This window comes from Cynocephalus volans, chromosome 11 (assembly GCF_027409185.1).
Source record: "Cynocephalus volans isolate mCynVol1 chromosome 11, mCynVol1.pri, whole genome shotgun sequence".
Taxonomy (NCBI): Eukaryota; Metazoa; Chordata; class Mammalia; order Dermoptera; family Cynocephalidae; genus Cynocephalus; species Cynocephalus volans.
In genome coordinates, this window is record NC_084470.1 from 96,300,501 (window position 1) to 96,326,489 (window position 25,989).

General features: G+C 45.3%; 1 protein-coding gene across 1 annotated transcript in view; it reads left to right on the top strand.

Moving 5' to 3' along the window:
* The window catches only part of C11H3orf20 (chromosome 11 C3orf20 homolog), an 84,077-nt gene extending 58,473 nt beyond the window's left edge, over nt 1-25,604 (top strand). The window contains exons 11-15 of the mRNA XM_063115453.1: nt 11,747-12,050; nt 13,644-13,751; nt 14,872-15,014; nt 24,745-24,897; nt 25,508-25,604. Of these exons, the coding sequence (XP_062971523.1) occupies nt 11,747-12,050; nt 13,644-13,751; nt 14,872-15,014; nt 24,745-24,897; nt 25,508-25,604 (805 nt within the window). The remainder of the gene's footprint in view (nt 1-11,746; nt 12,051-13,643; nt 13,752-14,871; nt 15,015-24,744; nt 24,898-25,507) is intronic.
* Nucleotides 25,605-25,989: the final 385 nt, after the last annotated feature.

The following is a 25,989-nucleotide window of genomic DNA, read 5'->3' on the forward strand; positions in this document are numbered from 1 at the left end:
TATTTAATTTCTGATACTGATAAACTAATTTGTGTCTTTTTTTATAAATCTTGATCAGTCTAGCTATAGTTTTATAAATTTTATTGATCTTTTCAAAAAAATCAGCATTTGGTTCTATTGATTTTCTCTATTTTTCTGTTTTCAGTTCCATTGATTTCTGCTCTTTATTTCTATCTTCCTTCTCTATTCTTTTGTATTTAATTTGCTTTTTTCTAGCTGTAGATTATTAGTTTGAGGCCTTATTTTCTAATATGGGGGTACTTTAAACAGTTTGTGAAAAAATGGCATTAATAGATAACATGAATCTTTTCATGAACTTTTTGAAGACCCTTCATCTGTAAGCATTTTATTCTGTAACTTTCCCTCTAAGCAATGTTTTATCTGCATCCCACAAATTTTGGGATGCTCTTATTGGGTGGAGTCTTGAATAAATGTCAATGACATCAAGTTGGTTGATAGCATTGTTAAGGTCTTCTATATCCTATTGATTTTCTGTATTTTTGTTCTACTGAGGAACACTCCTGAGAAAGGAGTATTTATGTTTCCAAGTATGATTGTGAATTTGTCTATTTTCCTTCAAGTTCAATCATTTTTTGCTTCATACATCTTTGAGCTATGTTGTTAGGTATAGCACATTTAGGATTATTATGTCTTTTTGTTGAATTAACCCTTTTATCATTATGTAATATCTTTCTTTGTACCTAGTAATTTTTCTTTTTCTATAACCTACTTTGATAATATGCCAATTCCAGCTTTTTTTAATTAGTGTTTGCATTGTATAACTTTTTTATACTTTTACTTTTAATATGTCTATATCATTATATTTAAAGTGGGTTTCTTGTAGACAGGATATAAAATAGTAGTATTTTTATCCAATCTAATACTATGTCTTTTAATTAGTATATTTAGACCATTTACATTTAATATAATTATTGATATTGTTGTATTTATCTACCATTTTGTTATTTTCTGTTTGTAATCTCTGCTTTTTTTCTTCCTCTCTTTCCCTTTTCCTAGCTTCTTTTGGATTGACTATCTTTCTGTGTTCCATTTTAGTTTTTCTATTGGATTTAAAGTACTGGAAGACATTTCTTTTCATGTTGGGTTAACAACACATTCTCCATCAATCATTCCTACTTGAACTGCCCCAATAGGTCCATTTCAGGGAATATCTGATAATGAGAGGGCTACAGAAGCACCATAACTGCTAGGACATCATGTTCATTAACACCATCTACTGCTAACAGATCACACATCTGTATTATAGGAGTAGCCAGCCAGAAAGAGAGGTCTAATTGAACAATCCATTATTTGACTAGTAAGAATTTCTTTATCAGAAGAACCAATCTCTGTTCTAAGATAGTTTGTGGGAATTCTACCTGCTCCAGCAGGCTTCTGTCTGTAGTCAACCACCAAAGGCCTGAACTTGGAAGGTGAAGGTTTTGCTTTACTGACAGCTGTGAATATCACTGCAGTGTCACATGACCATACGACAGCAGAGCCATCTGCAAATCTGGTCAGTTTTCCAGAGGATATTTCTAATTTTCAGTATGTCCACAGCCACAGCTTGGGACCTCACATTATCCCATAGTGCTTGCACCTGCAACTGGGTGAGCTCCTGATCCTGCCCCTGCGGATGGAGGGGATGATTTCATTGGCCGGTGGATGAAGCCAGAGGTGCCTGTTTATTTATTTATTTTTTCAATCATTTTTGTCTCTGTTTTTCAAATAGGATTATTTCAATTAGTCTATCTTGGAATTTCCTCACTCTTTCCTCTGTGTTCTCCATACTGCTGTTGAGCCCATCCAATACATTTTTGTATTTCAGATATTGATATCAGTTCTAAAACTTTCATTTTATTTTAGTTTTTACATTTTCTATTTCTTAGAAGATAGCCTCTATCTTTCCGTTTATTTCATTAAGGATTTTTATAATATCTTCCTTTTAAAGCTCTCAATAATTCCAGCATCTGGGTCATTTCAAGTTTGGCATCTGTCATTTCCTTTTCATAGATTTTCTTGATTTAGGGTATGTCAAGTAATTTTGGTTTATAATCTGAACATTTTGTATATTATTTGTCAAACTCTGGATCCTTTTAAAATTCTCTAGAGAATTTTGATTTTTTTTTTTTTTTTAAAGATGACCGGTAAGGGGATCTTAACCCTTGACTTGGTGTTGTCAGCACCACACTCTCCCGAGTGAGCCACGGGCCGGCCCGAGAATTTTGATTTTGTTTGTTTGTTTTAGAAGACAACCAACCTGGCTAGGGTCAGACTCCAAGTTCTGTCTTGCCTTCTATGGGTGGTAGTTCCAATGTCAGTTCAATTTTTAAAGCCTTTACAGTGCCATTTAGATCTGCCCCTCACATGCTACTCCAGGAGTTACTCTGGAATTTGGGCAGTGGTTGACATGGTAGTTCAGTTCCCAAAGTTTTACTGTGCATTTTGGGGGTGTTCTATGCATGCACAACTTGAGCATGAGCCCAGGACTTATGTCAATTTATACATGAAATTAGGGGATGGCCCTCTCCAATATTTTTTAATGTTCTAGGTAAAAACTGAGGATTTCTCAGAGTTGTGGCCACTGGCATTCTCAAAATTTTCCATGACTGGGCCTGCCATAGGGTGAGGAAGCAGAAGAGAGATTTTTAAAATATTGAAGACCCCACCTGCACCCTGCACACCAGGGGCCTCTTCCCCAGTTCCTTTATCCAGAGGATAGGCTCTCCCTCAGAGTTTCCAGGTGCCCATGTCATTGCTGCCACTGCCACAGCAGTGCAATTCTACCACTGGGACTGTCCTTGGGGCAGAGCCAGGAGGGATGAAAGAGAAAATAAAAAGAGGACTCTCTACACTCCCAGGATCACAGGGATCCCTTTTCGATGTCCTGTGGCTAAAAGGAAGGTCTTTCCTGAAAATTTTCACTCACCATTTCTGCTGCTCAGTTCTCAAAGTTCAGTTTTGTTGCTTTGCCCCCCACGGATTTGTCATCCCTCTTCCCCTGGGTGATGGAGATGCAAAGGATTACTCAAAGCCCATCTCTTCTGAGCAATGAGAGACCCCAAAATGGTTAATCTTCCCGGGACCCTCCATTGAGAGGCATCCCTTCCTTGGGAAATTAACCCTGAATTGTGGTTCTCTTCCTGCATTTATTTTCCAGACCAGGAAGTTAAAGGAAGAGAACATAGGTGGGGTTATGGTTTAACAATATAGGCTGGTAACTTTCAGTGAAACAAGTCAGATGACATTCCAGTAAGGCAATTAAGTGGTCCTATCAACAAAAGCTTGATCTTAGCAAACATTCCTTCTCCCTCCAGCAATTTTCCAGTATCTTTACATAACAATCAGTAACTAGTCTGTCCTTGAGCCTGCAACCTTGCTGTGCCACAAATCATTATCTCACACCAGAGACTTTATAGCCTGAGGAAAATTTCCTGTCCTCCACAAGGTCAATATTTGAAAATGCAAGGCTTTGGAAAACTAGGCCCTGTGAAGTACATTTGCTTCAAGAATCCTCTACACAGTTTAACCTCAGGTCCATGCTAGGAGACAAAACAAGAAAAATAAAGTAGAACAAGGAACCACAACCATACTGAACTCTTGAGTATGATATTAGCTATGGGTTTGTTGTAACTGGTCTTTGTTGTGTTGAGGTAAGTTTCTTCAATGCCTAATTTGTTGAGCATTTTTATCATGAAGAGATGCTGGATTTTGTTAACTGCTTTTTCTGCATTTATTGAGATGGCCATATGGTTTTAATCATTCGTCCTGTTGATGTGGTGTATCACATTTACTGCTTTGCATATGCTGAGCCATCCTTGCATCCCTGGGATGAATCCAACTTGATTGTGGTGAATGATGTTTTTAATGTGGTCCTGGATTTGGTTTGCTAGTATTTTGTTGAGGATTTTTGCATCTATCAGGGATATTGACCTTTTGAAAGACTAAATATTGTTAAGATGTCAATACCTAGGCTATATGGTACAGCCACCATTGTATATGTGGTCCGTTGTTGACCAAAACCTCATTAGGTGTCACATAACTGTATGTAAAGAACTCAACTCAATAGCAAAAACCCAAATAATCCAATTATAAAATGGGCAAAAGTTATGAATAGATATTTCTCAAAAGAAGACATACAAATGGCCAACAGGTATATGAAAAAAGGCTCAACATCATTAATCATCAGGGAAATGCAAATCAAAACCTCAACGTAGTTAGATGGCTATATAAAAATGACATAAAAAAAGTGCTGACATGGATTTGGAGAAAGGGGAGCTGTTATCCACTGTTGGTGTGCATGTAAATTAGTATAGTTATTACAGTCATTACAGAAAGCAGTATGGTGGTTCTTCAAAATATTGAAAACTGAACTACCATGTAATGCAGCAATCCCACTACTGGGTATATATCCAAAAGAAATGAAATCAGTATGTCAAAGAGATATCTGCACTACCATGTTTACTGCAGTGCTATTCATAATAGCCAAGATATGGAATCAACCTAAGTGTCCATTAACAAATGAATGGACAAAGAAAACGTGGTATATATACACAATGGAAAACTATTTAGCCATTTAAAAAAGAATAAAATCCTGTCATTTGTGGTAACATGGATGAACCTGGAGGACATTGTGTTAAATGAAGTAAGCCAGGCACAGAAAGACAAACACCGTATGATCTCACTCATATGTAGAATCTAAAGAAGTTGATCTTGTAGAAGTAAAGAGTAGAATAGTGGTTACCCAAGGGTGGGGACAGTAGGAGGTATAAGGAGAGATTGGTCAGCGGATACAAAGTTACAGTTAGATAGGAGGAACAAGTTCTGGTGTTCTACTGCACAGCAGGGTGACTGTGGTTAACAATACTGTACTGTATATTTCAAAATAGCTAGAAGAGAGGATTTTGAATGATCTCACCATGAAGAAATGGTGAATGTATAGAGGTGATGGATATGCCAATTACCCTGCTTTGATTACTATACATTGTGTACATGTATAGAAACATGCTGTATCCTGTAAATATGTACAATTATTGTCAATAGAAACAAAATAAAAGGAAAAAAGAAAGGAAGGAACATGATGTCTTTCCGTTTATTTAGGTTTTTAAAAAATTTCTTTCAACAATGTTTTCATTGTAGTATTTGCTGTATGAGCCTTTCACCCTTTGGTTAAATTTATTCCTAAATATTTTATCCTTTTTGATGCTATTATAAATGGAATTATTTTCTTTTTTCTTCTTATTTATTTATTTTTATTGTAGTAAAATATATATAATATAAGGATTGCCTTTTAAGCATTTGGGGGGGGGGGCAGCTGGCTGGTATAGAGATCCAAACCCTTGACGGTGATGTTACAAGACTGTGCTCTAACCAACTGAGCTAACTGGCCAGCCCCTTCCTTTTAAGCATTTTTACACATACAGTTGAAAGGATTAGTTACATTCACAGTGCTGTGTGACCACACCTCTATCTATTCCTAAAACTTTTTTGCCATCCTAAACATAAACTCTGTACCCATTAAGCAGTGACTTCTCATTATTTCTTTCCCCCAGTTTCTGGTAACCTCTAATATACTTCTGTCTCTGAAATTTTTTTCTTTTTAATTTATTTTTTCTCACTTGACCCATGATAACTGTATATATTTTTGGAGTATAATGTGTTATTTGGGTACATTTATACAGTGAGCAATGATCATATCAGGGTATTTAGCATATCTATCGCCTCAAACATTGCCACCTCTTTGTGTTAGGAACATATAAATGGGATTATTTTCTTAATTTCCTTTTCAGATTGTTCATTGCTAATGCATAGAAATACAACTGATATTTGAATATTGATCTTTTATCCTGCAACTTTACTGAATTTATTGGTTCTAAATTGTGTGTGTGTGTGTGTGTGTGTGTGTGTGTATTCTTTAGGATTTTCTATACATAAGATTATATCTGGGAATAGAAATAGTTTTACCTATTTCTTTCTAATTAGATGCCTTTTATTTCTTTTCTTGTCTAATTGCTCTAGCTAGAACATCCAGTACAAAATTGAATAGAGGTAGTGAAAATGGGTGTCCTTGTCTTGTTCCTGATCTCTAAGGAGTAAAGCATTCAGTCTTTCCCAATTGAATATGGTGTTTAATAAATGCTGTTTATCACGTTGAGGAAGTTTTCTTCTATTCCTAGTTTGTTGGCTGTTTTTTATCATGAAAGGGTGTTGGATTTTGTCCAATGCTTTTCTCCATCAGTGGATATGATCACGTGGGGTTTTCCCTTCATTCTATTAATGTGGTGTATTACACTGATTGATCTTTGTATGTTGAATTCACCCTCGCAGTCCTTGGGCAAATGGCTCTTGGTCATGGTGTATAATCCTTTTCATATGCTGTTAAATTTGGTTTGCTAGTAGTTTGTTGAGCATTTTTGCATCTATGTTTGTAAGAGATATTTGTCTGCGTTTTTCTTTTCTTGTAGTGTCTTCATCTGGCTTTGGTATCATGGTAGTGCTGGCCTCATAGAATGGGTTTGGAAATCTTCCCTTGTCTCTTATTTTTTAGATGAGTTTGAGAAGGATTGGTGTTAGTTCTTCTTTAAATGTTTGGTAGGATTCACAAATAAAACCATCTAGTCCCAGGTTTTTCTTTGTTGGGAGGTTTTTTGATTGCCGGTTTAATCTTCTTACTTGTTAGAGTTTTATTCAGATTTTGTATTTCTTCTTGAGTTAATTTTAGTGGTTTGTGTATTTCTAGGAATTTGTCCATTTCTTTTAGGACATCTATTTGTTGGTGTACAGTAGTCCACAGTATCCTCTTATAGTTCTTTTTATTTCTGTAAGTTTGGTAGTAATGTTCTACTTTTCATTTTTTGTTTTAATAATTTGAGTATCCTTTTTTCTTAGTCAGTCTAGTAAAGATTGTTCAATTTTGCTGCTCTATCTAAAGAACTAACTTTTTGTTGTTGTATCTATTGTTTTGCTATTCTCTATTTTATTTACCTTGACTTTAATCATTATTATTTCCTTTCCTCTGCCAGCTTTGGGTTTAGTTTGTTCTTTTTCTAGTGTAAAGTCAAGTTAGATTATGTTACTGATTTGAGATTTTCTTCTCTTTTAATGTAGGCATTTACAGCTATAAATCGTCCTCTTAAGTACTATTCTTAATGTATCTCCTAAGTTTTGGTATGTTGTGTTTTGTTTTCATCTATCTCAACGTATTTTCTAATTTCCCTTGATGTTCGTTCTTTGACCCACTGGTTGTTTAAGAATGTGTTGCTTAATTTTACATATTTGTGAATTTTCCAAATTTTCTTCTGTTCATGATTTCTAATTTCATTCCATTGTGCTTAAAGAAGATATATTAGGTCTTTTTAAATTTATTGAGACTTGTTTTGTGGCCTAATATACAGTCCATCCTGGAGAATGTTCTATGTGCCCTTGGGAAGAATGTATACTTATGTTGAATATTATATATATATGTATTTTAGGTCTAGTTGGTTTCTAGTGTTCTTCAGGTCTTCCATTTTCTTGTTTATCTTTTTGCTAGTTATGGTGTCTGTTATTGAAAATGGGGTGTTAAAGTCTCCAACTATTGCTGTAGAATTGTCTGTTTTTCCCTTCAATTCTGTCAGTTTTTGCTTCATATATTTAGAGACCCTTAGTTACATGTATAACTGTTTTCTCAATATATAATGGTCTTGTTTGTCTTCTGTAATTTTTTTACTTAAAGTCTATTTTTGCCTGATATTAATTTAGCCATGCCTGCTTTCTTTTGGTTTTCATTTGCTTGAAATGTTTGTTTCCAAACAATTTTCATTTTCACCTTAGGTATATGTTTAATCTAAAATGAATCTCTTGTGGAGAACATAGTTGGATCACAGAGTTGCTGTTGCTTGTTTGTGTTTCATTCTGCCAATCTCTCCCTTTTGCTGAAACTTTAAATCCATTTACATTTAAAGTAATTACTGATTAGGAAGGATTTCTGTCCTTTTGCTATTGGTTTTTAACAAATCTTATATCTTTTTTGTTCCCCAATTCCTCCATTATTGACTTTTTTGTGTTTAGTTAATTATTTTAGTGTATGATTTTGATTCTCTTCTCATTTCCACTTTTGTATATTTTTATTTATTTTCTTAGTGGTCTCCCTGGGGATTTCAATTAACATCTTCAATGTATAATAATCTAGTTGGAATTAATCCCAACTTAGCTTCAATAGTATACAAAAGTCTCTGTTCCTTTACAGCTTCATTTCCTCTCCCCCTCCTGCTTTATGTTGTTATTGTCATAAATAACATCTTTATACATTATGTGCTATTAACATATATTTACAATTATTGTTTTATGCATTTTTCTTTTAAAATTATATGGAAAATAAAACTGCTTTTATATTTATTTATGTGGTTACCTTTACCAGTGTTTTTATTTCTTCGTACAACCTCAAGTTACTGTCTAGTATCCTTTCATTTCAACCTGGACTCGCTTTAGCATTTTTTTGTGGGGCAGACCTACTGGTCTGGACAAACTCCCTCAGCTTTTGTTTACTTGGGAATGTCTTAATTTCTCCTTCATTTCTGAAGGACAGTTTGCTCAATATAGAAATCTAGGTTGAGATTTTTCTTTTTTCCCCTAGTAGCACTTTAAATATGTCATCCCACTGTCTTCTGGTCTCTACACTTTCTGGTAAAAAAAAAATTGGTTGATAATCTTATTGAGGATTCCCTGAATGTGATGGGTTGTTTCTCTCATGTTGCTTTAAAGATTCTCTTCGTCTTTGTCTTTTGACAATTATCATGTCTGTCAATGTGGATCTCTTTAAATTTATCCTACTTTGAGTTTGTTGAGCCTTTAGTATATACAGATTTGTGTTTTTAACCCAATTTAGAGAGCTGTAGTCAATTATTTCTTCAAATATTTTTTCTGTTCCTTTTTCTCCTGTCCTTCTGGGATTTCCATTATGTGTATGTTGGTATGCTTGATGGTATCCCACAGGTTTCTTATGCTTTGTTAATTTTTCTTCATTCTGTTTTCTTTCTGCTCCTCTGAATGGATCATCTCACTTATCCTATCTCCCAGTTTGCTGATTATTTCTTCTTTCTACTCAGATCTGCTGTTGAATTTTTCATTTTAATTATTGTTTTCACCTCTAGAATTTCTGGTTGGTTACTTTTATAATTTCTGTATTTGAATTGATATTCTCTATTTGGTGGACATTGTTCTCCAGGTTGCCTTTAGTTCTTTTTCCGTGGTTTCCTTTAGCTCTTTGAGCATATTTAGGACAATTGATTTAAAGGCTTTGTCTAGTAAGTCAAATATCTGGGTTTCCTCAGGGACAGTTTCTATTAATTTTATTTACTTTGAATGGCCATACTTTCTTATTTCTTTGCATGCCTTATAATGTTTTTGTTGAAAACAGAATATTTTGAATATTATAATGTAGTAACACTGAAAATTAAATTATCTCTCCATAGGGTTTGTTGTTGCTTGTTGTAGTTTGTAGTTGTTTAGTGGCTTTTCCAGACTATTTTTGTAAAGACTATATTGTTTGTAATGTGTGGTCACTGAAGTCTGTGTTTTAAGTTAGCTGAGTGGTCAGCTAGTAATTTGACAGAGATTAGCCCCCCCAAAAAGAGAAGAAAAATATCTCCCACTCTTTGCATATTGGTTCTGTGTTGGGGCACTCCTTCAGTGCTTTTAGCCAGGTCATTTACAACTCTGCATTAGCCTTCATTTCCTACTTTTTATATTCTTTTCTGCAAATTGTTTGCTCAGTACTTTTGTCCATATTCTATTGAGTTGTTAACTTTTTCTAATTCATGTACCATTCTTTACATAGTAGGGAAATTGTCTACTTGTCTGTGAGAGGAGTTTCAGATATATTTCCCAGTTTGTCAATTGACTTTTCTCTTTTCTTGTGGTAGTTTCTCTCCGCAGGAATTTTGAGGTTTTTTCCTATTGTGTAGTTGAATTTATCAATCTTTTTCTCTTATGACTTCTGCACTTTTGAGTCATAGTCATTAAAGTCCTTCCTTGCTCTGAAATTATGGAATAATTCTTCCATATTTTTATTAGAAAGTTTATGTCTTAATTTTCTCACATTTAAACCCTTGATCATTTGAATTTATGCTGGCATAAGTTGTGATTAATAGTTCCAACCTTCCCCCCACCCCAGACATGAAGGTTCTTGAGCAAGAGATATTCTTAACAAGGTTGTTCAGCAAGTGTTTATCAGTATTAAATAGCCTCTGAAAAACTATGAGCTGTAAATTACTTACGTTGCTCTTGTTTTAGGATGACTTGGTTTCTAATCCTAGCCCTTGGCACTTAATTACTGTAAGAACTTGGGCAACCCATTCACCTGGTGGCAGCTTTCTATTTTCTGATGGTGATAATAGTTTCTGCCTTGCCCATTCCACAGAATTGTTACAAAATTAACCAAGACAATCTCTATTTTCCTTTTTATTTTATTTTATTTTATTTTATTTTATTTTATTTTATTTTGTCAATATACAATGTGGTTGATTATTGTGGCCCATTACCGAAACCTCCCTCCATCCTCCCTCTCCCCCCTCCCACCCAACAATATAACCAAGACAATCTCTATTCCAAGGGCTGTGGATGCTGGAAAATGCTAAACATGATGTAAGGCAGCAATGAGCAATGAGAAAAATAAAATCATAGCAGCACTTTATATTCAGATGGTGCTTATTCACATCTGAATACAACAGCCTTCACAGTCCTTGCAGCAGTCGGTACAGTGTCTGGCACATAGTAGGTGCCCGATAAATATTTGCTTGAATATTTATTGAATCTCTATTGAATCTTTACTGTTTGCCAAGTGCTACTACTGCACTGAGAAAAACAGTCCAAATTCATGAACTCATGAAACTTGCATTCTAGTGGGACAGAGAAGTACAATAATAAAGTAAATAAGATACATACTGTTAGACAGTGAGCAATGCTTTGGAGAAAAATAAAGCAGGGAAGGGAAAGAGTATTGGGGGTGGAGGGATGCAGTGAGGTGGTCAGAAAGTGAGTATCACTAAGAAGGTGACCTTTGAATAAAGACTCAAAGGAGGTGTGGTAGTGTGGCTCTACGGGTGAGAGCAAAGCAGGCAGAAGGAACAGCACGGGCGAAGGCCCTGAGGTTGGAGGATAAGCAGAGGCCAGTGCAGCTGGAGTGCAATGAGCAAGGCAAGAATGGGAGAATGAGAGAGCAAAGGAGGATGAAACGGGCCAGATCCTGCACAGCCTTGAAGGGCACTGTGGAGACTTTGGCTTTTATCCTGTAAAAGGTGGGAAGCCACTGGAAGGCTTTGAAGTGAGTAGTGACTGTGCTGTGGGAAGAGAGCACAGCCCATCGGGAGGTGCTGGCTGGCATCCAGGCAGGAAAGGAGGGAAGCTTGGACGACGTTAGAGGGGAGGAGAAGTGGTCAGAATCTAGGTCTGTCTGCAATGTAGGGAGGACAGGCTTGCGGATAGATTGGATGGGACGTGGGGTGTGAGAGAAAGGAGTTAAAGGTGCCACCAAAGTGTTTGTTGATTGAATGGATGGATGAAGGAGTAACTCATTATTCCTGTTTTGCACCTGAGGAAAGAGGCCCAGAGAGGTTAGGGGACCCATCAAAGGTGGTACTGCACATGGTAGTGGAGGCCAGACTAGGACCTGCCTGCAGCCCGGACTCTGCGGTGGGGCCTTTGTGCACCTGGAGCCGGGCACTAAGGGTCGGGGGTCTACACCTGCCCGCTGCGATCGTCCTTGCAGAGAGAAGGGCCGCGAGGGGCGTAGCCCCACCAGGTGGGCGGCGGCGCCCTCCGACTGCCCGCTGGTGCTGCGGCGGCTCATGCGCAGGGAGGACGTCCGGGCCGGCTGCAGGTGCACGGTGAAGGCGCCCCTGGTGTCCGACGTGGAGCTGGAGCGCTTCCTGTCCGCCCCTCGAGACCCCAGCCAGGTGCTGGTGTTCGGCGTCGTCTCGGGCCAGAACCGCGCCAGCACCGCACAGCTCCAGTGGCTGCTGGACACGCTCTACAATCACGGGCAGCAGGGCCGGGCCTCGCCCTGCATCCAGGTTGGTCCCGGCCTAGTGAGGAGGCCGGGGGCGTGGGGAGGGAGGCGGGGGAAGACCCCTGCGGTACTAGGATTGGCTGAGCATCTGGCCGAGGGCCCCCCTTTCAGCTCCTTCTCTCCTGGGGCGTTTGCGTGTACTCTCCCTACTGTCTGCGACCTTTCGCCCTCTCTTCTCTCTTTCCCGCTCATCCTCCTGTCCCAGGATGAATGTCACCTCCTTTTCTTCGGGGCATTTACCACAGTTTGTGGCTATTTATTGTTGTGACTATTTAGAGTGTAGACAATGGTCACCACCAGATCTTCGGGGCTCGGTAAACATTTGTTGATAGTTGTCAAGTACCCACTGTGTGCCGGTCCTGTGCAGGGCCCTGGGCACCCGCTGCTGACTCAGATACAAGCCTGGCCCTAGAGGGGCTCCTGGTGTGGCAGCATCTACAGCAGGCCCCAATGAGAGCCATGACAGGACAGCTCTGGGTGTGCAGGGAACGTGTGCTTGCCACCTCCTGTGGGTCAGGGAGGGCCTCCCGGGATGAGTGGGGTCTTGGCAGATGGATGAGTGTCCTTGGCAGAGACAGTAGCCTGTGCAAAGGCGGACAGCTCATGAGCCGTTTTAATGGATCCGTAGCATCAAAGTCACATTGGTTTTTTGGAGTCAACTTCCAATTTAGTTAAATTCAGTGAACATTTATTAAGTACCTGCTCTGTGCCCATCTGTGTAAGGACAGATATAATTCCTGCCAATGTGGGAATTTAGAGCTTATCTTGGGGTATCAATTGTTCACTAATACAGTAACTGTCCTTAAGTGATAGAAATGCATGGTGGCCCAGCCCAGCCTTGAGCAGCATGAATTGGGACAGGGCCTGGTCTGAGGTGGCCAAAGTCCATGAGGGAGTGAGCAGCAGGATTTGAGGAAGACTTTGAGGGCGATGTCGGATTTCACAGTGACTTGGGTTCCACCATTAGGGCGTCTTTGGTTAAGGCAGAAACATTCCCTGACATCTCCTTTCCCTGGTAGCTAGAACACCAGGTGTGGTTCTGGGTTTCACATTTTCACTGACTGAAAGATCAGTGTGACTCAGCAGGACGTCTGGATGCACCTGGAAATAGAAGGCAGGTAAAGCCGGAAGACAGCATGTTAGCTGTATTAATGGGTCCATGATATCCATGGAGGAGGGGAGAGAGACCAGCTCCACTCTGGGTTGGCCAGACCCTACCTTGAAGTGTGGGTTCAGTTCAGGTCCTTGCACTGGACTGACTGGGAGGAGGTCAGAGGGGCAGCCAGCGGAGGTGGGGTGGGGAGGCGAAGGAATCCTTTATGCTGTGGAAAGTAGACTCATAAACCTGGAAACAGCTACATCCAGGAACATGGTTCCCATCTTCAAATCTGCAGGGCCTCTCCCAAGGCAAGGGAGCAGTCATGCTCTTCGGACCCCGAGGGCCAGGCCAGTGGATGTCACGTGCGGGGGCAGTCATCTCAGTAACAGCCTTCCCCTATAGAGGGCCCTACACAGATCCAGGGGACATCCTTTGGGGACAGGGAGCCTGTCCCAGTCAAGAATGCAGCAACCAGCTCTCACATTTCTGTCCTGGCAGTGCCGGCACGACCCCTACCGCCTGTTGTGCTACGACCTGGATGGCCCCCTGCAGAAGAAACCGCCCCTGATGGTGAAGAAGTACTCTGTGGTGCGGGGGATGGTTCTGGTAAGCTGGGTCCTGGTGGGGACTTGCCACCCGGCTGCCTGCCACCGCAGTCTCAGCAGCCTCTGAGAAGGGAGGGCCCATGGGATCCTCTCCCCACCCAGGCTGAGCCCAGAGAGCAGGACTGACCCAGAGTCACCCAGCACACAGAGCTGGCCCCACGGGTCTCCCATCCCAGGAAACTGAGGGGACAGGTGACACTTAACCCAGAGAATCACATTCTCTTCACCCTTTGCTTTTAAGCTTTTTTATACTAAAAACAGTGCGTTGTAAAAACTTACACATGTTCATGATAGAAAACTTAGAAAATAACAATTTAGAAAGCAATGGCATCATCACACAGCCGGGGAGTCTCGTTTGTTTATCTGGCAGACACGTACTAAGCACCTGCGACCTCCACACCACACTCACATGTTGGTGTCTGGCCTTTGCAGTCTTTTTCTACATATATTCTTTTGGGTCCTGCTTTTTAAATTAAAATAGCATGAGCATTTCTCCATGTCTTTAAATAGTTTGTAATACCTGGTTTTTAACCACTGCATAAGGGTCTGTCAGTTTTTTCTATCTGTGCTTCTACTGTTGGACATTTAGATTATTTCTTTTTTCTTTTTTTCCCATAACTGATAATGCTGTGATGGAAGTCTTTGAACAGGGGTCTACTAATTGGAGACTGACCTGTAGAGGGTGGGGGTACAAGAGCCCCTCTCCCCGAGGGGCTGCCATTCCCCGGGATGGCCTGAACAGTGCACACAGAGCAGAGCAGGTCAGACAGCTGGCGGGGGTGTGGGGGTGGGGGCGTCTGAGCAGAGAAGATGCCCTTCTGGCCCCTAGGGTCTGGAGGGCTTGTGTGTGAAGTGGCATTGGAGCCGGTTGGCCTGCCCGGGGCAAAGGCTGGGATGGTGGGGCTGCCCTCTGACTGAGGGCGCCTGGGCGGGGCAGCGGGACCTCAGTAGATGACTCAGGGGGACCCCACCCCTTCCCCAGCCACCAAAGCCTGCATTCCAGCACAGGCTCTGAGGGCCATGGCACTGTCCTGAGATTCAGAGCTCGCCTGTCTTATCAGTCAGTGCTGTGTGCTGAGGGACTGACGGACTCTCCTACTCTGTTTCCTTCCTGTCACCAGATGTTTGCTGGGGGAAAGCTCCTTTTTGGGGGCTGTGTTTTGAATGGATATGGCTTCAGCAAGCAGAATCTGCTGAAGCAGATCTTCCGGGCTCGACAGGATTACAAGATGGGCTACTTCCTGCCAGACAACTACAAATTCAGGTAAAACAGGAAACACACAGGCTGGGGGGCAGGTGGGGGGGAGGGGGGGAGGGGAGAGGGGAGATTTGGACTGTTGGGAGGGAAGTCCGGGTCGGGGGGCAGATGGGGCCAAAGGGGTGAAGTGGAAGTGGCTGGAGATGGGGCAGGGCCTCCCCCTGTAGCACATGTGGTAAAAGAGCAGGACAACAGGTGGGTGGGGAGGAGTAAGAGCCGGCAACAAGGGGCAAATGAGGCCATATTGTTGGTTTCTTTGGGACACAAGTTTGGAAAAAGGGCCCTCTTGGAGAAAGAAGGACCTGGGATTGTTTGCATGCTGCTGGTTTCTGTTGGGGAAATAATGAAGACATGGGTTTGGGGGGCCGGAGCCACAACTACACCCCACCCTCTGTCCCACTATACCGCCCCACACACACACCACAGACCCTGTGTGCAATCACAGTCCTGCTTCTGCTGTTTGCCAGTAGGGCCCCATAGACCTCAGGCCCTGGAAAAGGAAGGCTGGCTTGAGTCTGCCTCAAGGCTGTGAGCCCAGGCTTTCAACCAGGTGATGTCAACCTATTGAGCACCTCCTGGGCCCAGCTCGCCTGAGATGGTCAAATGTGGGTCTCTTGGCTCAAGATGCATACAGCCTAGTCCAGGAAGAAGGTTGGGCTCTATGAAGTGCCTGAAGCTGCACTCGGGAAGATGAGCAGATTCTAGAGTGCCTGGGAGTGCAATGCAGTGAGAAACGTACCAGGCCTGGGGTCCCAGGGCAAGGGCTGGGGTCACTGCTGTGCTCTTTACTAGCTGGGAGACTGTGGGCTAATCAGTTTGCCTCCCTAATCCTGTTTCCTTATCCTTAAAATGAGGATAACAATGCCCACCTTGCAGGGTTGTTGTGAGGATCTTAGGAAATTGTTTGCTAAAGGGCTTCGTAAACTGTAAAGCAAATGATCAAATCTGTAAAAAGTGTTACCAATATGCAGACTTGGGGTGCCTGTGGCTGCACCCCCACAGCACCCCCAACTCTCTCACAGACCCCTCAGTTTTCTATGAGTTCTGGTGCCAATCTCACCCAAGTGAGCTGAGTTTGGTCCTTGTCAGAGTGTCTGCCGACCCTGATGAGGTTTGGGGAAAATCCCCCCCTGGAGGAACTGTGGAGGTCACACTGAGTGATCCCAGCATCTTGGAGCACTTGGTAGAGAAGGTAGGATCAGGAGGAGACTGTGGACGTTAGGAAGAGAAGATGCTGAAAGGTGCAGAGAAAAAAGTCACCAAGACCCCAATCACATGCAACTCAAAGAGGGTGAGAGCTTAGAGGTCCTTGAAGTTCGTTTCATCAACAATGCCAGGGAGCAAGAAAGACAGAGGCACTGGGGTGGCCCAAGGTTAAGGAAGAAATACTCCAAAGACAGAACGGGGGTTGGGGTGGGAGAGGGGACGGACATATCAGGATGGCCCAGATTGAAGATGTGCTGAGGCTGCTGGGGGTTGCCAAAGACCAGAAGCAAAGGTGTTCTCAGAAGTACTCACAAGAAGGCTGGCCACTGCCTGGTCGAGGGTGGGGGGTGTGGGGGTCTGTTCATGCTGCTATTACAGAAACACCGTAGATGGGTGGCTTATAAACAACATTTCTCTCTCACAGTTCTGGAGGCTGGGAAGCCCAAGATCACGGCACCGGCTGACTCAGTATTTAGTGAAGGCCCATTTCCTCGTAGGTGGTGCCTTCTCGGAGCGTCCTCACATGGTGGGAGGGCAGGGCAGCTCTGCTGGGTCTCTTTTATAAGGACACTAATCCCGTTCAGGAGGGCTCCACTCTCATGACCTAATCACCTCCTAAAGACCCCACCTCCTAATACCATCACCTTGGGAGTTAGGATTTCAACATCTGAGTTTGGGGGGCGGGGGGGACACAAACATTCAGACCATAGTGTGGGCGATGCCAAAAATGTAGCTACAAAGAGATGCAGCTCCCGTTGACTCCAGCTGTCCTCAAAAGGAGGTCACTGTAATAGGAAAGGGCAGCCTGTCACACTTCTCACTTTATAACGGAGATGAAAGAAAGGATTACTCAAAGCAGCATGAGTGCAATGAGAAGCCCGAAGGGACTGCACCTCAGCAGCTCCTCTGTTAGGAGGAGAAAACTGGGTACAGCCCCGATTCAAAGTTAGCTTCTGTTTTTTATTATAAAGACAAGGAAGTTTTGCAAGAAAAACCAGTTGATTCAATCATTTCAAAAGGACACAAAGACATGAGCAGTGTGACAAAAGTTATCTATGGCTAAGTAGAGCTTAAGCAATGGAAACTAGTAACATCAGTAAAATTAACAACTTGACATTCCAGAGTTCAATTTATGAAAAGCTAAGTTGGTCAAGCTGCAATCATTATCTAAAATATAACCTCTCCTCAAATGATTTAAGCACAAGTTACATTCTTATGATTAAATCTAAGTATAATTGTCTCTAAAGTTTCCACCAATAGACAGCTTGCCCTTAGCAAACACTTTTTCACATTTTTCCTTTCAGCAGTTCTTAAAATTTCTTAACAGGATTGGTATGACAACCACTTGTTAGCTTTAAAATCATTAAAGTATACAATCCCATACCTAAGTGGTGATTAGAGTTGATGAGACGAGCCATTGACACACTACCTGTGGGCTTTTTCCCCCTGGCCTGAGACTGTTGCCTCCTACATGCATTACCTAAAAACCGTATTCTAAAAATCAAGTGAGAATCAAGATTTCTAACCCTCTACAGCAGCCTGTGCCTAAGACAGGCGAGGGGGCAGTGAAAATGAGTCTGGCCACCTTCAGTAGCTGTGTGGCCCGGGCAAACCACTTACCCTCTCTGTGCCTCAACTTCTTTGTCTGTAAAGGGAGACTAAGGATAGTCTTCCCCGTACTGGGTCGTGGGGATTAGATGCGTCAGTACTTGGGAGGCCAGCACGCCACTAACATTAACATTTACTGAAGGATGACTAACTGCAGTCATTAGTGATATTCTTATCAAAATGAGTTCTCATCTCCTAATTTTTTACATCCAGGGGTTCTGAAAGGACTTAATGGTATGCTTACAACAGTTTTCAGCAATTTTTGAGGAATGGAGGGAAAGAATCAGAAAACAAGATGCACACATACCACACACACACTAGACACATACACACAAAGATGGTCTAGGTTCCTGAAAGTGGAAAGGACACATTCCTGGGACTATAAACCAGTAGGATGCTCCTAATTCTAGAATAGCCTGATAGGTTGATGGCTCGAGAGTACTTAGAGGAAAAAAAATAATGGAATCTTTACAAGAAAATGTTGTCATAGCAGCCATTCCTGTAATCTCTGTTGCACTGTGGTCTGAAACAACACAACCATTTATTGTTATCATCTCTCACGGTCCTGGGGCTGACTGGGTTCAGTCAGGTGGTCTTGCCTGGTGGGGTGTCTCCCGCAGCTGCAGTCAGAAGCTGGCTGGGGATGAGTTCTCAAAGCCTTGCTTGCTCACATGCCTGGCGATCACTGTGGGCCTCGGGGCCTCTCCAAGTGGTCTGGACTTCCTCACAACAAGGCGCTGAGCTCCAAGAGCCAGTATCCCATGAAAGAGCCAGGCAGAAGTCGTCTTGCCTCCTGTTACTTAGCCTCATAAATCATGTAATGTCATACATTCACTGCACTGAAGGTCCCAGGATTAGCCCATTTTCAAGGGCAGGGACCAGACTCAACCTCCTGATGGAGGAAGTTTTAAAAGCACCCTACCCACCTCCATTCCTCTTCCAGCAGAGTGACTATATTCGTAGTGAGAGACATGCTGTCGGCCTAGGTTATCTGGATTCCAGAAGACACCAGATGACATTTCACAATGTCCTTAGGAACAAGATGGATAAACGTGGATCAGGTAGTAGCTTGTACGGTCACACCCGCAGAGTGATGTTCAGTGTCGGCCTGCAGGACCAACCTAAATATGCAACGTGGGTGACTCTGGAAGGTTTGCTGATCAGTTGTGCTCTTCAGGGGGAGAGATGACCGAATCAAGGTTCTCGATGTGCTCGGCCACTGAGAAGTGGTTTGGGAGGAGGAAGAAATGTTCACCTTCAGGTTTGGGAGGTTTATGGTCGGTGGCTGTGGAAGTCCCAGCATGATGCACCATGATGCGGAAAAACAGTCTTGGAAGTCAGAAGGATCGGGAGGCAGAGCTCCTGGAGCTGACGTTTTGTTTCTGCGTCCTCTGTCTCCAGCAGGACACTGGCCAAAGCTTTGCGTTCAGAGCTCTGGGGGCGGAGGCCCTCACGTCCCTTAGTGGGAATCACGTCTTCCTTACCCAGAGGATAATTGTGATCTTCTGGGTTCTGTACGAGCAGAGTGGGAGGACTCAGGCTGGATGCCACTTGCTCTGTCTGGGCTCAAGGTCTGTGAGGCCACTGTGGGGAGGACAGGGCTTTGCTGAAAGGAGTTTAGACACGGGTGCTGGGAAGAAGGGCTTCCCGCTGAGGCCTGGTGAGCTCCTGCTGAGAGTGGGGTGGGCTCGCGCCTAGTGGGAAAACTGGCTTCTAACACACAGAGCAGAAGGGCGGGGGCAGGCCAGCCCAAAGACGACTGGAAGAAGCTGCGGGGCCTCCGGGAGTGGCGAGCAGGCCACTGCAGAGCAGGCCTCTCAGGCAGCCCAGAGGGGCTGGGGTCACCTGGGGCAGCCCTTCTTGAGGAGCAGGCAGGGGTTTGGGAAAGACAGAGCAAGTCTCTGTGCATGTGTTAAGCTGTGCCAGCTGGCAGAGAGGGGGTCTCTGTGTCACATGCCCTCGGCATCCCCTCTCCCTTCTTTGTGTCCTCGTTTCATTCCCAGGGCCTGGCGCATGCGAGACCCTTGGGAAATGTTACTGAGTGATGACCTAGGGCTGATTTTTGTCCCAGGGGACAGAGTTCAGGTTGGTAAGAGGAAGGGCTGGCTGAGCCCAGGGTGTCCACTGATAATCAGGCTGCTGTGGCAGTGGCTGCCCCTCACACGCCTCCAGAGACAGGAGGCTTCTCCCTCCCATGGCAGCTCAACTTTTGGGCCTAAAAGCCATGTCACTGCTTCAGTCTCTGAGCAACTGCTGCATGCCAGGCAAGGTGCCCGGCTCTGGGGGTGTGTAGGTTTGAACAAGGTCTCAGCCTGCTCCACCCTGGCTGAGTAGCAGACCCAGAAACCGATGCGAAGAAGTGTGAAGGGCGCTAGTCATCAGAGAAATGCAAATCAAGACCACCATGAGGCATCACCTCACAGCCATTAGGGTGGTCACTATCAAAAAAAAAAAGGAAAACAGGAAACAGTAAATGCCGATGAGGCTGTGGAGGAACTGGAGCCTCAGGCACTGGCGGTGGGAACGTGGAGCCATGTGGCCACTGTGGGCACTGGTGTGGCAGTGCCTCAGAAAGTCACACATGGGACTACCATTGGACCCATCAGTCCCACATCTGGGCATATGCCCAGAAGGATTGAAAGCAGGGATTTGAACAGGTATGTACACCCATGTTCATAGCAACAGTATTTGTAGTAGCCAAAAGGTGGAAATGGCCTAATTGCCCATCAATGGATGGGTATGTGGTTGAAGAAAGTGTCATCTATCCATATGATGGAATATTCTACAGTCTTATAAAAGGAGGAAACTCTGACATGCTACTGCATGGATGTACCTTGAGGACATTATGCTAAATGAAATAAGCCAGTCACAAGAGGACAAATACCATATGATTCTCCTTATAAGAGGTCCCTAGACTAGTCAGATTCACAGACAGAAAGTAGAATGGAGATTGCTGGAGGCTGGGCGTGGAGCGGTACAGGGAGTTTAATGGGGACAGAGTTTCAGATTTGCAAGATGAAAAAGTTCCAGAAATCTGTTGCACAGCAATGTACATACAGTTAACACTGTATGCTTAAAAATATTTAGAGTGTATATACTTAAAAGTGGTCAAGATGGTAAATTATATGTGCTTTTCAATCACAAAAAATAGAAAGGGAAGGAGGTGCTGTGTACCACGTGCCTGCAGCGAGGGAGGAGACAGAGGGCTGTTTTCCAGGGCAGGGGCCGGCAGGTCTCCGAAGCCCACCCTCGCCCAGGTCTGATTCTTGCACTGGCTGCCAGAACGGCTCCCACCTGTTCCACCGACCTGCCCGTGTCTGTCTCTGTCCCTGTCCCATAGCCTGGAATTCCAGAGTGAACACTTCCTACCCTCCAGAAGGCTTCCTGGGGTGCTCGCGGTACAGCTTCCTTCCCCACACGTGGGCCACCCTGGAGCCTCTCTGAGCCCTGCGATGCGCAGAGCCAGGCTGAGTGGGGATAGGGGAGGAGAAGGAGCCTGTGGGGGCAGGTGGCATGGGCTTCAGGGGGGAGCTGCCATGTCCCTGTCTTCAGCTGGAGTTAAGTGGGCCTGCACCAAGATAAGGCCTGAGAAAGGTTCTCCAGTAAGCAGTGGTCCAGTGGGGAGCCAGGACTGGCCTGGCGACCAGAACTGCGTGAAGCATGGGGCCCCCAGCCCTCCCAGCCTGCACTGCTCTCCTTTCTTCTGTAGCAGATGGGGACCACCCTCCCAAGGGCGGCACTATGCTGGCGCTGGGTCCATGCCTGCTCGGCCCCTCTGGGGCTCTCTTTGATGTGCTGATGTGACAAGGCTCAGGCAGGGGAAGCTGAGGCTCATCCTCACACATGCCACCAGATGGAGGGGACCAAGAACACTCTGACACCTGGGAGGGCTCGGCAGGCGGGAGCTATCACGAAAACTTCCGCAGCACCTGGGCTGGGGAGTATAACCCAGAACACTCAAGGAGCGTCGTCCTGAGGACGTGGCACCCTGTAAGTCTGGACTGCATCCACCTGCACACAAGTGCTGCTGTACCCTGCCTCCCTTGTCGGGGTCACACGTTATTCACAGTACCTGCAGTTGTGCCTGCGAGCAGAGAGGCACTGCTGTGCTGCACACACACTACAGTGGGGACTACCTGCAAGGACAGACAGAGTGGTGACACAGGGCAGGGCTGGCAGAGGGTGGTAGGGCAGACCAGGCAGAGAGAGCCACGGGCCCTCTTAGAAACAGGAAGAGGCTCGCCTTCCAGCAGCTCAGGTGGAGAATCCTGAGGGGGGCACTGTGGGAGCTGGGGGCAAGGTGCCTGACCCCCAGCCAGGGGGCTGTGGCCTTCCCGAGTGTGGCCAAAGCTATGGGGGCTTTGAGGAGGAGACATCCAGGAAGCTTTGTTGGGGAAGATGCTCTGGCTCTCTGTGGAAGGGGCAAGACCAGTGGGGGTGGGAAGCCTTTGTTTTGTCCCTTCCGATGTCACATCGTCCTGCTGAGACATCATCTGCCTAAGACCAGAGTTAATTGGCCTACTGTCTGCCTCCCCTACTGTCTCCCCTACTGGCTGGTTAGATCCCCAGGGTGGGAATGTGCCTCACCTCCAGATGGGGTGTTTCAGAGGGTCAGTTCGACTTTGTGTGCCCACTCCCTGGGGGCCAGGTTTGGCATGGGGTGGGAGAGCAAGGGGTGGAGAGAGGTGTGAGTCTGTTACATGCAAACATTGTGGATATGCCCAGGTTCTGTGACCCTGTTTTGGTATTTCTCCATTTTTAATTTTTCTATGACCCTAGAAATAATGGGAGAGGCCCTGCTGTCTATTGTCATTTCTGAAAGGCCCTGCCTAGCCTTGAGCAAGTCATGTTTATCCCCTGTGTGGAATATTCATAATGCAAATGTACTTCACAGGGCCTGGTTTTCCAAAGCCTTGCAGTTTCAAATATTGACCTTGCAAAGGACAGGAAGTTTTCCTCAGGCTATAAAGTCTCTGGCGTAAGATAAAGATTTGTGGCACAGCAAGGTTGCTGGCTCAAGGACAGACTAGTTACTGATTGTTATGTAAAGATACTGGAAAATTGCTGGAGGGAGAAGGAATGTTTGCTAAGACAAGCTTTTGTTGATAGGACCACTTAATTGCCTTACTGGAATGTCATCTGACGTGTTTCACTGAAAGTTACCAGCCTATATTGTTAAACTATAACCCCACCTATATTCTCTTCCTTTAACTTCCTGGTCTGGAAAATAAATGCAGGAAGAGAACCCCAATTCGGGGTTAATTCCCCAAGGAAGGGATGCCTCTCACTTGAGGATTCCAGGGAAGTTAACCACTTTGGGGCTTCTCACTGCTCAGAAGAGATGGGCTTTGAGTAATCCTTTGTGGCTCTGTCATCCAGGGGAAGTGGGGTGACAAATCCATGGGGGGCAAAGCAACACCCTTGTTTGCTCTTTAAAAACAAATGAGACTTAAATAGCCGTCACCACACCGAATATTACTTGAAGCATTTGTAGGATGTCCCCTTCCCTGGACTGTCTCTCCACACCCAGCCCCAGCCCCCACCCAGCTTAGCCCAGACCACTGGGACTCCACACTGAGTCTTTGGCATAGGTGCACCTGCACCTTGGGCCAGGTGCACAGCAGGGCTCAATAAATAGGACAGAATCGCCCAACAGCAGAGGACCGGCCCTGTCCCTGCCATGACTTAGTGTATGCCCTCGAACTAGCCCACTCACTTCTCTGGTCTTCAACTCCCTTGTCCATAAAATGGGACAAACGTCCCTCAGCTGCCTATTTCCCAGGGCCGCTGTGATGTTCAAAAACATCCTGGAACCAGGAAACATAAACTGAGCAGCCGCAAAGCCGTGGGGTGGGTGCTACATGAGGGCAGCCACGCGTGTGCACTTGCTCGGGCCACTGTCGCAGGGGCTGTGGCCTGAATGTTGGTGTCCACCCAAAATCTTCACCCCTAAGGTAATGATATTAGGAGGTGTGGCCCTGGGGAGGTGATCAGGTCATGGGGATGGAGTCCTCTTGAGTGGGATTAGTGCCCTTATGAAAGGGACCCAGAGAGACCCTGCCCCTTCTGCTGAATGAAGGAGCATGGAGAAGACAGCCCTCTGCAGACACTGGATCCAGCCTCCAGAACAGTGAGCGGTTTCTGTTGTTTACAAGCCACCCAGTCTATGGCATTTTGTTATAGCAGCCCAAACAGTCTAAGACACAAGGTACCACAAACTGAGTGTTTTAAACAGCAGAAGCTTACTGTCTCACGGTTCTGGAGCTGGAAGTCTGTGATGAAGGTTTGGGCAGGGCCACGCTCCCTCAAAGTCTCCAGGGCAGGATCTGTTCCAGCCCTCTCTCCAGCTTTGCGTAGTTCTTGACTTGTGGGAGCACCGCTCCAGTCTTCACATCGTGTTCTCCCCAAGTGCCTGTCTGTGTCCAAATTTCCCCTTTTTATGAGGACACAGGTCATGTCGGATTAGGGGCCCACTCTACTCCAGCATGACCTCATTATAACTAATTACATCTGCAATGACCCTATTGCCAAATAAGGTCACATGCCAGGGTACTGGGGGTCAGGAATTCAACACATGCATTTGGGGGCGACACATTCAGCCCACAGCACCTTGCACAATGACATATTTCCCTGGCCTGCTTGACTCTCTGTGTTGCTTGCGTTTCCAAGCCCTCCCTCCACCGCAGGCATGTCCTGGGGTCACCGTTGGGTGCACAGGTGTAGCTGACACAGGAGTCAAGGAAGCTGAGCTCCGCTGATCACTGGGTCCCAGGGTGGTCAGATTCTTCCTTCACCTCCCTCAGGAGGAGAAGTGCTTGGGGAGAGCACAGGGGTCTCTCTAGGAGCTGGAACATTGAGGGGGCAGCGCAGAGTGAGCCCAGGGCCCCTGCTGAGCACTGCCCCCTGCCCCGCCTCCCTGCAGTATTTCAGCCTCTATCCTGAGCACGGAGGATTCTGAATCAGAAGAGAGAGAGAGACATGTCAAGAGAGCGACGTCAGAAGATATCCAAGGCAGCTTCTCCTCGCTGGCCCTGGGAGACAAGGCAGGGAAGGAATCTGCTCCTGAAGCTGAGAAGTAGGTGCCACAGCAGCCTGGGGCCGCAGAATGGGCGTGGCCCACAGCAAGGCCACAGGCCACAAAGGCTACCACAGGGCTATGTGACCTTGGCAAGTCACTTCCCCCACAAGCATGGGTCATCTCCAATGATCCCTGACATCTGGCCCGTTTTATCAACACAATGTCCACTGAGGCTGCTTCCCAGGGCTGCTAGCAGTGGTCCGGGGTGGAGATTATGGCCTTTTGTAGACTTTGCAGCAAAACCCCACGGTCCAGGCCCACCTATCTGAGAAGGGTGGAGACTGTCCCGCTGTCTCCCTGCAAGAAACTTGCTGGACCCGTCAAAATTCACCAACCTGGTGGTGGTAACTGAAATGAATCGTGTGTTCTGCTAGGCATGGAAATTGCACATTTCTCGTGAAGATAGAAAACCGAAACCATGAGCATGTAGAAAGGTCACAGGTGCCACCAGGACCCCAGGTTGGAACAACACCCAGATGGCCTCACTTGTTCAAGGGAGAGGGCCATGCCCACCTCTGCCCGGGGCAGGCCAGGGCCTGGACTCTGCTCAGACCGTCCCTTCCCACCAAGTTGCCAGCATTCGCTTCTCTCTATTTTTGATATTCAGGTTGAAAGAGCCTGAAGTGGAGCTACATCCTTTCAGCAAAATTGGGAAGAGCAGCAAGACGTTGACCACCTGGAAGAAACAGGTCTCCAAAAAATGACGGCATCCAGAGCATGCCAGGCCAAAGGCTGGGATGCTGCTCCTCCCACGCCCAGCCCTGCCTCCGCATCTCCCATCCCCTTCTTGTAATAAACAAGCATGCCTCCAGTGTCTGGGTGAGGCCATGGGATAGGCCGGGCAGGCCTGGCTCATCTGGCTCCAGCAAGGTCAGAGGCCCCCAACAGCCCTGTTCCAGGCCGAGTCCCTCGAAACTTGGTTACCCCAACCCAGAGCTTCCTCTGTGGTCAGTTAAGTTGGCCTGAGAATTTCCCACTCCCAAGAAACACGTGTCTCACTGCAGGGGGCCAAGCTCAATGAGCTGGTAACCCCTGGGAAGCCTCAGATGGGACTGAAGTGTGCCCTCCTGCCCTTCACTGAGGGGGGAA